The sequence below is a fragment of the Dermochelys coriacea genome, chromosome 1, assembly GCF_009764565.3.
Source record: "Dermochelys coriacea isolate rDerCor1 chromosome 1, rDerCor1.pri.v4, whole genome shotgun sequence".
NCBI classification, from domain to species: Eukaryota; Metazoa; Chordata; order Testudines; family Dermochelyidae; genus Dermochelys; species Dermochelys coriacea.
Window position 1 is genome coordinate 41,791,602 of NC_050068.2, and position 13,724 is coordinate 41,805,325.

General features: G+C 47.1%; 1 protein-coding gene across 4 annotated transcripts in view; it reads right to left on the reverse strand.

The window, feature by feature from the left end:
• Nucleotides 1–13,724, reverse strand: part of SACS (sacsin molecular chaperone) — a 234,169-nt gene that overhangs the window by 49,059 nt on the left and 171,386 nt on the right. For all 4 annotated transcript variants that reach the window (XM_043504295.1, XM_038388880.2, XM_038388864.2 and 1 more), the window contains one exon: nt 9,350–9,435. In XM_043504295.1, coding sequence (XP_043360230.1) covers nt 9,350–9,435 — 86 coding nt within the window. The remainder of the gene's footprint in view (nt 1–9,349; nt 9,436–13,724) is intronic.

A 13,724-nucleotide genomic window follows, 5' to 3' on the forward strand; every position in this document is an offset into this window, starting at 1 on the left:
CGCCAGGAACGCCACTGAAGAAGCCTGCGCCCTGGTGGAGTGCACTGTGAGCGGAGGGGCAGGCACATCTGTCAGGTTGTAGCATTCTCAGATGCTGGATATGATCCACGACGAAATTAATTGAGAGAAGACTGGAAGCCCTTTCATCCTGTCTGCCACGGCCACAAACAGTTTGATTGACTTCTGAAACAGTTTCATTCTCTTGATGTAAAAGGCTAGCACTCTGTGAACGTCCAGTGAGTGAAGCCTCTGTTCTCTGCCACTTGAGTGTGGCTTGGGATAGAACACTGGAAGGAAGATGTCCTGATTGATGTGAAATTGGGAGACAACCTTCGGAAGGAAAGCTGGATGTGTCCTGAGCTGAACCTTGTCCTTATAGAACACCATATACGGGGGCTCTGATGTTAAGGCTTGAGATCAGACACCCTCCTGGCTGAGATTATCACTACCAGAAACGCCACCTTGTACGAGAGGTAGAGCAAAGAGCAAGTTGCCAGCGATTCGAAGAGCGGCCCCGTCAGTTTGGAAAGGACTAGATTAAGGTCCCAGGTTGGGATCAGTTGTCGGACATGTGGATATAGTCTGTCGAGACCTTTGAAGAAATGGTTGACCATAGGGTTGGCAAAGACCAACAAGAACCTCTGCACCTGGACAAAAGGCAGAAATGGTGGCCAAGTCGACGACATGGACAGACCCTGCTGCTTAAGACGGAGAAGGTAGTCCAGTATGAGTGGTATAGACACGAGCATTGGAGACAGATGGTGTTGCACCGACCAGATTGAAAATCTCTTCCATTTGGCCAGGCAGGTAGCCCTGGTGGAGGGTTTCCTACTGCCAAGGAGGACTTGTCTGAATGGGTCCGAGCAAGAGAGCTCCATCGGGTTCAGCCATGGAGCTTCCAAGCCGTGAGGTGTAATGACTTGAGGTTCAGGTGCTGAAGACAGCCGTGATTCTGGGTTATTAAGTCTGGGAAGAGCAGTAAGGAGACTGGGGCTTCCACGGACTTTTCCAGGAGAGATATGTATCAGTGTTGGCGGGGCCAGGCTGGACCTATCAATATCACTGAAGCTTCTTCTCTTGGTATCTTGAGGAGCACCTTGTGAATGAGAGGGATGGGCGAGAATGCTTATAGGAGACAGGCCTCCCCATGGGAGGAGGAACGCGTCTGCGATGGAGCCTGAGCTGTGATTCAGGAAGAAGCAAAACTGCTGGCATCCATGGCAAACAGGTCCATCTGGGGAAAGCCTCACCGTTGGAAGATGGAGTTCGTGACATCCGGGCATAGGGACCACTCGTGGCCATGGAACAACCTGCTGAGATAGTCCACCAACTCGTTCTGAACTCCTGGGAGGTACAATGCTTGCACGTGTATCGAATACTCTACACAAAAGTCCCACAGCCTGAGGGCTTCCTGGCACAGAGGAGAGGAACGTGCACCCCCGTTTGTCGATATAAAACATTGCTGTGGTTTTGTCTGTCATAACTGATACACACCTCCCTGCCAAGTGTGCTTGGAAAGTCTGGCACGCTAGGCACACTGCTCTCAGCTGTCTGACATTGATGTGGAGAACAAGCTCCATCTGAGACCAGAGATCTTGGGTCCTGAGGTCTCCCAGATGCACAATCCAACCCAAAGCTGACATGTCCGTCACCAGCAAGAGAACGGTGAAGGGGACTCTCGCGCACATGGTACGCGGGTCGAGCCACTATTGGAGGGATTCGAGGACCGGACGAGGCAGAGTCACGACTCTGTCTAAAGCGTCCCAAGCCTGCCAATACACCGAGGCTAGCCACGACTGGAATGGCTGGAGACTGAGCGTGACATGTTGCATCACATAGGTACAAGTGGCCATGTGACCGAGGAGTTTCAAGCAATTCCTTGCTGTGGTGGTGGGGAACTGCCTGAGACTTCGAATGATGTCGCCAACGGCACAGAACCTTGATTCTGGAAGGTATGCCCTGGCCTGTGTAGAGTCCAGTACCGCCCCTATAAATTCTATTCGCTGAACCAGGGACAGCATAGATTTCCCCACGTTCAGGAGAAGGCCCAGTTCGTTGAACATCGTTCTTATGAAGTCAACCTGTGCCTCCACTTGATCCCTGGAGTGGCCCCTGATCAGCCAGTCATCTAAGTGCAGGAACACCTGTACCTGCCACCTGCACAGGAATGCAGCCGCAACTGCCATGCATTTGGTGAACACTCGAGGCGCCGCTGACAGGCCGAATGGGAGGACTGCGAACTGGTAAGTGGTTGTTGTTCACCACAAACCTGAGGTACCTTCTGTGCGACAGTGTAATCGCTATGTGAAAGTAAGCATCCTTCAAATCAAGGGCGGCATACCAGTCCCTTGGATCCAAACAACAGATGATGGAGGCCAAAGAGACCATGTGAAACTTTAGTTTCTTCATGAACCTGTTGAGCTCCCACAGGTCTCGAATGGGCCTGAGACTGCCTTTGGCTTTTGGTATTAGGAAATACTGGGAATAGAAGCCCTTGCCCTTCAACTCCTGAGGAACCTCTTCCACTGCCCCCAGTGATGGGAGTGTGCACCTCCTGTACAAGGAGTTGCTCATGAAAAGGGTCCCTGAAGGTTAATGGGGAAGCGGGAGGTGGAAGAGCAGGAGGGCCAAGAATTGGAGGGAGCATCCCCTTTCTACTGTGTGGAGCACCCAGCTCGATGTGATACGGGACCAAGCAGGGTAGAAAGGGGATAGTCGGGAAGAGAAGGTAAGGCAGAGTGGATCCAGTCCTTGTACTGGTGCGCCGTCCTCACACGCACCTTCTAAAGACCTGCTTCTGGCCAGATGAAGGCTTGTGCTGGCCAGAGCCCTGGCCTGAGCACAGGTGTGGCCTCTTCCTGCCTCTCCTGTTTCTCCTCTGTGAACTGTTCTGTCGGTTCTGCGGCTGGTAGAACCACGGAGGAGGTTGCAGCCTAAAATGCTTCTGCTGTGTGGTGGGAGTGTAGAGGCCCAATGATTTGAGGGTGGCTCCAGAGTCTTTCAGACTGTGAAGTCTCTTACCTGTCTTTTCAGAGAAAAGAGCCGAACCCTCGAAAGGGAGGTCCTGGATGGTCTGCTGGACTTCGTAAGCAGAGACCTGCAGCCAGGAGCTCCTTCTCATAGCCACTCCTGTAGACATAGCTCACACGGCTGCATCTGCCCCATCCAGAGCGGCCTGCAGGGAAGCTTGGGGGATCAATCTGCCCTCCTCCACCCAGGTTGAAAATTTGGAGTGGGCGTCCTGCAGCACCAGCTCCACAAACTTGGCCATTGCACTGCAAGTGTTAAAGCAGTATCTGCTCACCATGGCCTGCTGGTTTGTGATGAGGAGTTGCAACCCACCGGTCAAGCAGACCTTTCTACCGAAAAGGTCTAATCACTCTGCCTCCTGGTTCTTAGGGGCGGGACACTGGTAGCCCTGGAGCTCATTCTGGTTAGCAGCATCCACCACCAGGGAATCCGGAGGGGGTTCATGTACAAATGCTCATATCCCTTCGACAGCACAAAGCAGCATCTCTCATTCTACTTGGCCGTCAGAGGCAACGAGGCAGGGGTCTGTCACAAGGTCCTTGTGGTGTCAGAAATAGTTTTAATCAAAGGCAGGGTAATGCAGGCAGGCCCTGATGGGATGAGGATGTCCATCATTGCATCTGCATCCTCCATCATTTCCTCCGCCTGAATCCCCAGGTTCTGGGCCACCCACCGCAGCAGTTGTTGGAGGACCCTGCTGTCCACTAGTGCTGGAGCCAGCGAGATGCCTGCCACCGCCTCGTCCCGGGAGGATGACGATAAAGGGTCTGCAAGAGGTGGATGCTCTCTTCCCTCGGTGCCCACGGCTGCTGGGGCTCTGCTATCGCCACCAATGGTGCCAGTGCTGACTGTGCCGGTGCCGACAGTGCCAGGGCGGTCAGTGAGGAAACCACTGGAGCTGGTGTAGATGGCACCGGTGCCACCGACAGTGGCACGGGAGTTGGAATCCTGGCATCAGACCTCGACAGAGCTGCCCCAGATGGTGCTGAAGGGGGTATGAAGTAGCTGAAGCTACCAACACAGCTCTGGAGTGGGACCCCCGACTCCGCCATTGATCCTGATAAGAGGCCCAGGGCATCAAAAAGGGCTGCCATTGTGCAGGCAACGGTGCCGGGTATGGCTGATGGTCTCATCTCGATCTCGACCATCTGCTCCTGCAGGACCGCTAGGAGTCCATCTCTGACTCCAAGGTCTCCAAGAAGGAGGACCACAGAGGAGCAGTGCTTTGTGGTGCCGACAGTTCGTGTTGCGGGCTGGGGGAGTGACGTGGCTCCTGGACCTGTGCCCATGCTGGGAAGTGGCGCTCCGAGGATGGGGACCGCCATGGTAACATGGCCAGTTTCCCCCTTATTGGTGACTGGGGACCGACTGGTGCTAGCACTTATCCCATGTAGGCGGGGAGAACGGTGCCATGAGGTGTAGCAAGTCCTGCGCCGCATCAAAAACCTCCGGGGTAGACAGGAGGTGCAGCTCTCAACTCAGGGTTGGACAACAAGGCAGGTCTGGACTTCACTGCCCCACCCACCGGGGCATGAGTCGACGCGACCCATACACGTGGTGGGGCCGAGGTGGTGTGGCCCATCTCGGTTCTCACAACGGCTGGCTCTTTAGGCAGAGCCAGGGAGAATGACCCCTCTCCGGCCTCCTCTTCTTCTGCAGCACCAGAGATTGTGACTGGTGTCTACCTGCAGCATGTGAGCCACAAGTGGAGCCATGGTGGTGCTGGGAGTCTTTGGAAGAGTCTTTCCCCGGCACCAATTCCCATGCCGACAGCACCAGGGACATGGAACAGCGCAGTGTCGGACTGGGGATGGAGCACAGTTTCCATCAGAAGGATCTTCAGACGTTGATCCCTGTCCTTCAACGTCCTGGGGTGAAACCCCTTAAAGTTCCTACAATGATCTTTCTGGTGGCTCTCCTCTAAATACTTCAAACATGAATTGTGTGGATCACTTCTAGGCATACACTTGCAGCAGACCTTGCAGGTTTTGAACCCTGGAGACCGCAGCATGTCCCAGTGCCAGGTGAGCGATAGAGGGGGAACCCCGCAAAGAAAACGTAAGAACTAACTCTAATTAATCTAAACTAACACAAAACTAACTACTTGTAAGAAATATATAAACAGACACTGACAAAGAGCTTGTCAAGACGAGAGCAAGGGACGTTCCAGCTAACTGTCACTGGCGGTAAGAAGGAACTGAGGGGGTGGCAGGTTGGTAGGGCCCTATATTGAGTGCCATGAAGATGCTACTCCTGGGGGCACCCAGGCCGACCCAACGGATATTGCTAGGGAAAAAATCTTCCAGCTGCAGTACATGTGCGCACTCACACACCTCATTGGAACTGACATGAAGAAGCACTTGAAGAAGAAACCATGTTTGCCATAGTCTTGAAGGAAGTTAGATGTTAGATAATCTCTCTACTTTTCATTCTAACAACCCATCAGTTCCACATATGTGCAAATGGCAAACTTAAATAAAAACAGCATAGACTACTTCTTATTAATGTCAACACTACAATAAGTGCATGCTAAAAGATAGTCGGAGAGATGGAGAAGAAAGAGAAATAGTCACAGTTCAACAAATAGTAATGTATCAACAGAATCTCTGCATGTGGTGCTTAGTTGCTCCCATAATAATCATCATTATCAACAATGGTGCAAGAAGATACAGAGAGATCAAAGTTTCTACAAACATTACTACTATCATTATTAGAATAATAATGAGAGTATCTATTTGAATAGCTGCAGTCCACCATTCCTTCTGCGGCACTTCTCCAGAAACCACTACATTTTTTGGCTTGTTTCATTTCAATACTATGTATTTAAAGAATTTCCAACATTTAAATCAAAATAAAAGTAGCAGTTTTTGTCAATACTTCCTTCTCATTCTGCAAACTTCAAACAAATCAGCACACACAGGGCAGCTCTAGAGCTCCTAACCTGGCTTCTGGGCAGCAAATATTGCTTGGGCATGCAGGAGTGAAATCAGGAAGGCCAAATCACACCTGGAGTTGCAGCTAGCAAGAGATGTTAAGAATAACTAGAAGGGTTTCTTCAGGTATGTTAGCAACAAGAAGAAAGTCAAGGAAAGTGTGGGCCCCTTACTGAATGAGGGAGGCAACATAGTGACAGGGGATGTGGAAAAAGCTAATGTACTTAATGCTTTTTTGCCTCTGTCTTCACGAACAAGGTCAGCTCCCAGACTACTGCACTGGGCAGCACAGCATGGGGAGGAGGTGACCAGCCCTCTGTGGAGAAAGAAGTGGTTCGGGACTATTTAGAAAAGCTGGATGAGCACAAGTCCATGGGGCCGGATGCGCTGCATCCGAGAGTGCTAAAGGAGTTGGCGGATGTGATTGCACAGCCATTGGCCATTATCTTTGAAAACTCATGGCGATCGGGGGAAGTCCCGGACGACTGGAAAAAGGCTAATGTAGTGCCCATCTTTAAAAAAGGGAAGGAGGAGGATCCTGGGAACTACAGTCCAATCAGCTTCACCTCAGTCCCTGGAAAAATCATGGAGCAGGTCCTCAAGGAATCAATTCTGAAGCACTTAGAGGAGAGGAAAGTGATCAGGAATAGTCAGCGTGGATTCACCAAGGGCAAGTCATGCCTGACTAATTGCCTTCTATGATGAGATAACTGGCTCTGTGGATGAGGGGAAAGCAGTGGATGTGTTGTTCCTTGACTTTAGCAAAGCTTTTGACCTGGTCTCCCACAGTATTCTTGCGAGCAAGTTAAAATAGTATGGGCTGGAAGAATGGACTATAAGGTGGATAGAAAGTTGGCTAGATTGTCGGGCTCAACAGGTAGTTATCAGTGGCTCCATGTCTAGTTGGCAGCCGGTATCAAGTGGAGTGCCCCAAGGGTCAGTCCTCGAACCGGTTTTGTTCAATATCTTCATAAATGATCTGGAGGATGGTGTGGATTGCACCCTCAGCAAGTTTGCAGGTGACACTAAACTGGGAGGAGAGGTAGATACGCTGGAGGGTAGGGATAGGATACAGAGGGACCTAGACAAATTAGAGGATTGGGCCAAAAGAAATCTGATGAGGTTCAACAAGGACAAGTGCAGAGTCCTGCACTTAAGACAGAAGAATCCCATGCACCGCTACAGACTAGGGTCCAAATGGCTCGGCCACAGTTCTGCAGAAAAGAACCTAGGGGTTACAGTGGACGAGAAGCTGCATATGAGTCAACAGTGTGCCCTTGTTGCCAAGAAGGCCAATGGCATTTTGGGATGCATAAGTAGGGGCATTGCCAGCAGATCGAGGGACGTGATCGTTCCCCTCTATTAGACATTGGTGAGGCCTCATCTGGAGTACTTTGTCCAGTTTTGGGCCCCACACTACAAGAAGGATGTGGAAAAATTGGAAAGAGTCCAGCGGAGGGCAACAAAAATGATTAGGGGACTGGAACACATGACTTATGAGGAGAGGCTGAGGGAACTGGCATTGTTTAGTCTGTGGAAGAGAAGAATGAGGGGGGATTTCATAGCTGCATTCAACTACCTGAAAGGGGATTCCAAAGAGGATGGATCTAGACTGTTCTCAGTGGTAGCAGATGATGGAATGAGGAGTAATGGTCTCAAGTTGCAGTGGAGGTGGTTTAGGTGGGATATTAGGAAAAACTTTTTCACTAGGAGAGTGGTGAAACACTGGAATGTGTTACCTAGGGGGTGGTGGAATCTCTTTCCTTATAAGTTTTTAAGGTCAGGCTTGACAAAGCCCTGGCTGGGATGATTTAGGTTGGGGATTGGTCCTGCTTTGAGCAGGGGGTTGGACTAGATGACCTCCTGAGGTGCCTTCCAACCCTGATATTCTATGATTCTATGAAACCTTGCCTCTCTCCAACCATTGTGAGAATAGACAAGAACTTTTTGAACCTAACTCAGATCACAGGGACCTGAGAGCTTCAGTTTAGAGTATTCACAGCTGGGACTCTGATACTGGAATTTAACCCCTACCACAAAAAAAAAATGCTAGTGATTGGTTTGTCAGGGTCTCCTCCCAGAAGCACTACAGAGACACTGTGTGCTACAGAAATGGAACACCTATACATCTTATCAATTGCTCTGATCAGTTCTTCCACAATTTAAGCTTTCACTTAGCAGAAATAAATAAGTAAATAAATAAAAACATTTCTAGCCTTTACGGTTGCAAAGAAAACTTTCCAATGTGGTGATGTCTTATGAAGTCTGCAAAGGGGAAAAAAGCTCTAATACAGGTGTGAATTGCCCCATTCTTCTTAACAAGGTGGGAAATCTGAAACCTAGTGATGACAGTATAAGTAATAAAACTGTTGGTTGTTCCACTGCTAATCATTTTATCTGACATATTCAAAAAGTCTGGTAATGTAGGCCAAGTACTACAGTCCATCCCCCCCTTTACTCTAACCCTTAGAGAGGTAGAAGCCTGCAGTCTCCAGAGCTGGCAATATGACAATACCTTTAATGAGCACTATTTTCATTTTTTAAAGATCCAGGAACAACTATCCATGTAACTTGTTAGTGCTACTCAATTCTTTACTAGAAATATTTTTCTGCTCTTATGGAATTGATGGACTCATTATTATTTGTATTGCTTCAAAACTGTGCTGGTTGTTTTACAGAAAAATACAAATACAGACAAGATCCCTGCTCTGAAGTGCTTAACAGTGCTTATAATCTAAACAATGTTACTTCATAGTACTGTCATGATACATTAAAGAGAGAGAAAGATGGTTAAACAGGAGGAGATGGTTTAGGTAATCAGAGAATATCACAGATTTCAGAATAAAAATTAATGTAATAAATCTTCCAAATTATATCAATACTATGGAGAGCTGAGACAAGCAATTTTTTGAATTACTCAGATACAGTATTCAAGAAAAGCAATGTAACTTAAAATAAGTTCTATTCATATTACTATTTTATTTGTTGCAACATGCAATGGTAAAAAATATTTATGTAACAAGCACATTTTGAAGGTTCAATTGGCCTCTTCACATAAAATGCATTGTGATGCTTTTTGTTTCAGTAATCAACATGAAATAATTATGAAGTGAAGTATCCAATAAAAATCAATTGTTTCTGTCCATGTTCTTTACAAAATACACAGTTCTTTTGTGATGGGCAAAAAGAATAGGCCATAAACTAAAAAATGAGCAACGCACCTGACACTGCCCCCAAGATGGAAAATTATGGAAAGATATATGTACTTATATCAGAATAAACATCTCATGAAGTGAAACAATCTACAACATATTGAACAATGTTTTAACAAAACTAATCTGTGGTGTATATTTACTTAACAATAATAAGTACAATTTATTTTATACCTTAAGAATTTGTCCTCCTTCTGGATATCTTCTTAAAATGTCTTTAAGAAAATCAACAAGCGGTGGAGTTGTTTGGCCAAAACGGCCTAAAAACATAAAAAGAAAAAGCAATTGGTTATTCTGTTACTGGATTTAATTTTAGATCTATACTGTACTCATCATGTGATTACTGGGTTCCACAAAATTCTTTTTTTAAAATTCATTCAGTGCCAGGTGCCAATGCCATAAAAAGCTCTCACCACACAAATAAACCATATGTATATGGCACAGTTAACCCTCTTGGACAAAAGTACGTGAAAACAGAAGGCTCTTATATCTTGCTCCAAAAGTCAACACACCTTACCTGCTTCAGATCTGTAGGGTAAGAAAATTCCAGTACCAAGGTCTTACCCCAAGTACACTCTACTTCCACTCCCAGATGTTCAAATGGAGTTAATATAAGCAAAAGGATCCTACTTGTTTTTTAACTATCATGATAGTACAAGATGGAGAAAGGTAGACTATCATGTACCTAGAGACCTAAACCATACAGGTCTTTGACAAGCAGTGTCAATGTATTAACTCACATTAAAAGCTAGTCCAGCCTTCAGAGAAAAGTGAATTAATTTATGTGTAACAGTTGTTCTCTGAAGATGTACATCAGAAAATATCAACATTCTTGGATTCAGGCTCTGGCTGAAAAAGCTGCACTTTTGAAACTCAAGGATCTAAAGCTGCTGCTTCCAGCAAGGAACATGCATCAGTCCCCACAATGGAAAGTAGGCACTCCCTGGTGTTCTAACTACTATTCCTTTTACAAGCAGTTTGTGAAATAATGTGCATAAGTATGTAAAAAGGAATAGAATAATAGACAACAATTACAAATTTCTCAACTACGTGGGGAAGAAGTTGATCTATTATGATGTCTATCTTTATAGAACAATATCGAAAAATTCTCTTTTCTAAAGATACTTTTTATAATAGATCACCATTCAAGGACCTTGAAAGCTTCAGGAATGTCTCTATGAAACAAAATACAAGAACAAGAAACTGCAACAGCCAGCTGATGTAGACAGAGACTTTTCTGTATTATACAGAAGTATAAGATATCCATAAAACAATACTGACAGCTGCAAGATGAAGTAAATTGACTAGGGGGCAGGAGAGTTTGAGGGCTTCTATCCTGAGAAGAGGTTTTGTAAGGTCAAGACAGCAAGTCTGGACTCTTGCCTAGAGGTTGCATCTGAGTAAAAATGCTTGAAGAATATGTTTAAATAATTCCACATAGTTGCCTTGCAAATCTTCTAGACAGATTCAGGTCAAATGCTTCCTATCATACACTGGGACACTGCTTATTTCACTGAGGACATCACAAAATCATCTGAAACAACCGAAATGCTACAGCTGAAAGAAGACATTAGGCTGATTAACATTTCTTGCTAACTTCTCAGGTCAAAGTCCTAATCTATCAATGCCAACGAATGACTCATTGGTGCCAGAAATCAAAAGCACAGTTCACAGTGCTTGAGATGTCAAGCAGGTTACACTTGACACAAATGTGGCTCCATGATTAAGAGGAACTACGCCTTATTTGACAGTGCACTGATATAATTCACCACTGGATTACAGTGTTGAGGAAGTAGGGGCAAATCTTCGATGTACTCCAGTAACCAGCACAATGGGTTTTTCTGATCCTGTTGAGGCTGTCAAGTGAGAGCTTCAGGACCTTCCTTACTAAAGAACAGCCATACTGATTCACACTAATGGTCCATCTAGCCCAGTATCCTGTCTTTTGACAGTGACAGATGATTCAGAGGGAATGAACAGAACAGGGCAATTTTGAATGATCCATTCCTTGTTGTCCAGTCCCAGCTTGTAGCAGCTGAGTGTTTAGAAACACCCAGTGCATAGGCTGCATCCCTGAGCATCCTGGCTAAATTACTTCATTGGTGGACCTAGCCTCCATGAATTTATCTAATTCTTTTTTGAACCAAGTTATACTTTTGGATTTCATAACATCCCATGGCAAGAGTTCCACAGACTGACTGTGTGTTGTGTGAAGAAGTACTTCCTTATGTTAGTTTTAAACCTGCTGCCTATTAATTTCACTGGGCAACCCCTAGTTCTTGTGTTATGTGAATGAGTAAATAACACGTCCATATTTACTTTCTCCACACCATTCATGATTTTTAAGACCTCTGTCATATCCCCCTTTAGTCATCTCTTTTCCAAGATGAACAGTCCTAGTCTTTCTAATCTCTCCTCATATGGAAGACCCCTAATCATTTTTGTTGCCTTTCTCCATACTTTTTCCAATTCTAAATTATCCCTTTTTAGACGGAGCTACCAGAACTGCACGCAGTATTCCAGATGTAGGTATACGATGAATTTATATAGTGGCATTATGATATTTAATGTCTTATTACCTATCCATTTCCTAATGGTGCCTAACATTTGGCTAGCTTTTTTGACTGATGCTGCAAATGCATCCGATGAAGTGAGCTGTAGCTCACGAAAGCTTATGCTCAAATAAATTTGTTAGTCTCTAAGGTGCCACAAGTACTCCTTTTCTTTTTGCGAATACAGACTAATACGGCTGCTATTCTGAAACCGCACATTGAGCAGTTGGTTTCAGAGAACTATCCAAGATAATGCCAAGATTTCTTTCTTGAACGATAAGAGCTAATTTATACCCCATCATTTTGTATTCATGGTTTGGATTATTTTTTCCAATGTGCATTACTTCGCACTAATCAGCACTGAATTTCATCGGCCATTTTGTTGCCCAGTACCCCAACTGTGTGAGATCCCTTTGTAACTCTTCACAGTCAGCTTTGGACTTAACTACCTTGAGTAATTCTGTATTGTCTGTAAATCTGACCTGTGTTCAGGCTGCATCACAGAGGTTCTTTGAGATGTGTGGTCCCTATCTGTATTCCACTGAGGGGTTAGAATCATAGAATATCAGGGTTGGAGGGACCTCAGGAGATCATCTAGTTCAACCCCCTGCTCAAAGCAGGACCAATCCCCAATTTTTGCCCCAGATCCCTAAATGGCCCCTCTTAAGGATTGAACTCACAACCCTGGGTTAGCAGGCCAATGCTCAAACCACTGAGCTACCCCTCCCCCCCACATGCGGGGGTCTGCCATCATAGCTCCGAGTTCACAGACCCTTCTTGCAGAAGCAATAGCAATAAGGAAGGTGACTTTCAAGGAAAGGAGGGACATGGAGCATGATACTAGCTGCTCAAAAGATGGTTTCATTAGCATGGAGAGAACTAGATACAGAACTAGATTGGGGTGCAGCCATTTGTATGGGTGGGAAGGTTCTGATGAGGCTTTTCCAAAACCTAGCAGTTAATCGGTGCATAAAGACAGAGTAAGCTTCCACGTGGTACTCCTGGGGGAATTCTGCATCACTGAAGATGTCTTTGGGTCCCTGCAGAAAAATGACTTTCTGATGGGAAAGCAAAAGGAAAGCCACAAGAGTGGTCAAGCGACCCTTCCCAGCAGTATGTTTCAGGTGCCCAGGGAAGCTGGCAGAGAGGTAAATCACTGTGGGGCAGGAGGCAGGACTGGGGAAGACCCAGCTGGTGGCTTCTACCCTGCGCTGGGCTCAGCTGCTAGTCCCATCTGGGCTAGGGAGGATGGGATTTCCTCTTCCACTGAATGACATCCGGGACTGGGTCAGACCCACGCCCAGATTTCTCCCCCAGCTGCAGGAAGCTCTGCAAACACCCTCCCCCCAACTTCCTGCACCCATCACTCCTCCACTGCGGGGGGGGGATCCCTATACAGGGAGCTGCTCCCACATCCACCCAACCCCTGTGCATCCAGATCCCCTCATGCCCAGACCCTCCCACCGAGCTTCACCCTCCTGCACTCAGAACCCCGCGATGAGCCCACTCCCCCTGCACCTGGATCCCCACCCCACTGAGCCCCAGTCTCCCAGCATCTGGACCCCCACTGAGTCCCCCACACCCAGACCCTCCCCTGCTGAGCCCCAACCACTTTCACCTGGACCCTCCTGCAAAGTCCCATTATCATTGCACCCAGAACCCCCCCACAAACCCCGGTGCTTCCAGATCCCCCCGCCACCTGGATATCCCACTGAGCTACCTGCACCCAGATTGCTCCACACAGAACCCTCTCAACCCACACCTGGATCCCCACACACTAAGCCCCTCCATACTTGGATTCTGCCTTGCTGAGCCTGCCTGCCCACACCTGGTGTACCAGGCGCAGAGGGGCAGGGCCCTGGGGTGTTTCTGGGGCAGGCCCAGTTCTTGTGCTGTGTCAGGGCTGGGTGCAGCCTCACCACTGAGTCCATATCCCGTGGTGGGAACTGCACAGTGATCTTCCACCTCTATGCAGCCAGTGGCCTGTGCTCCCCGAT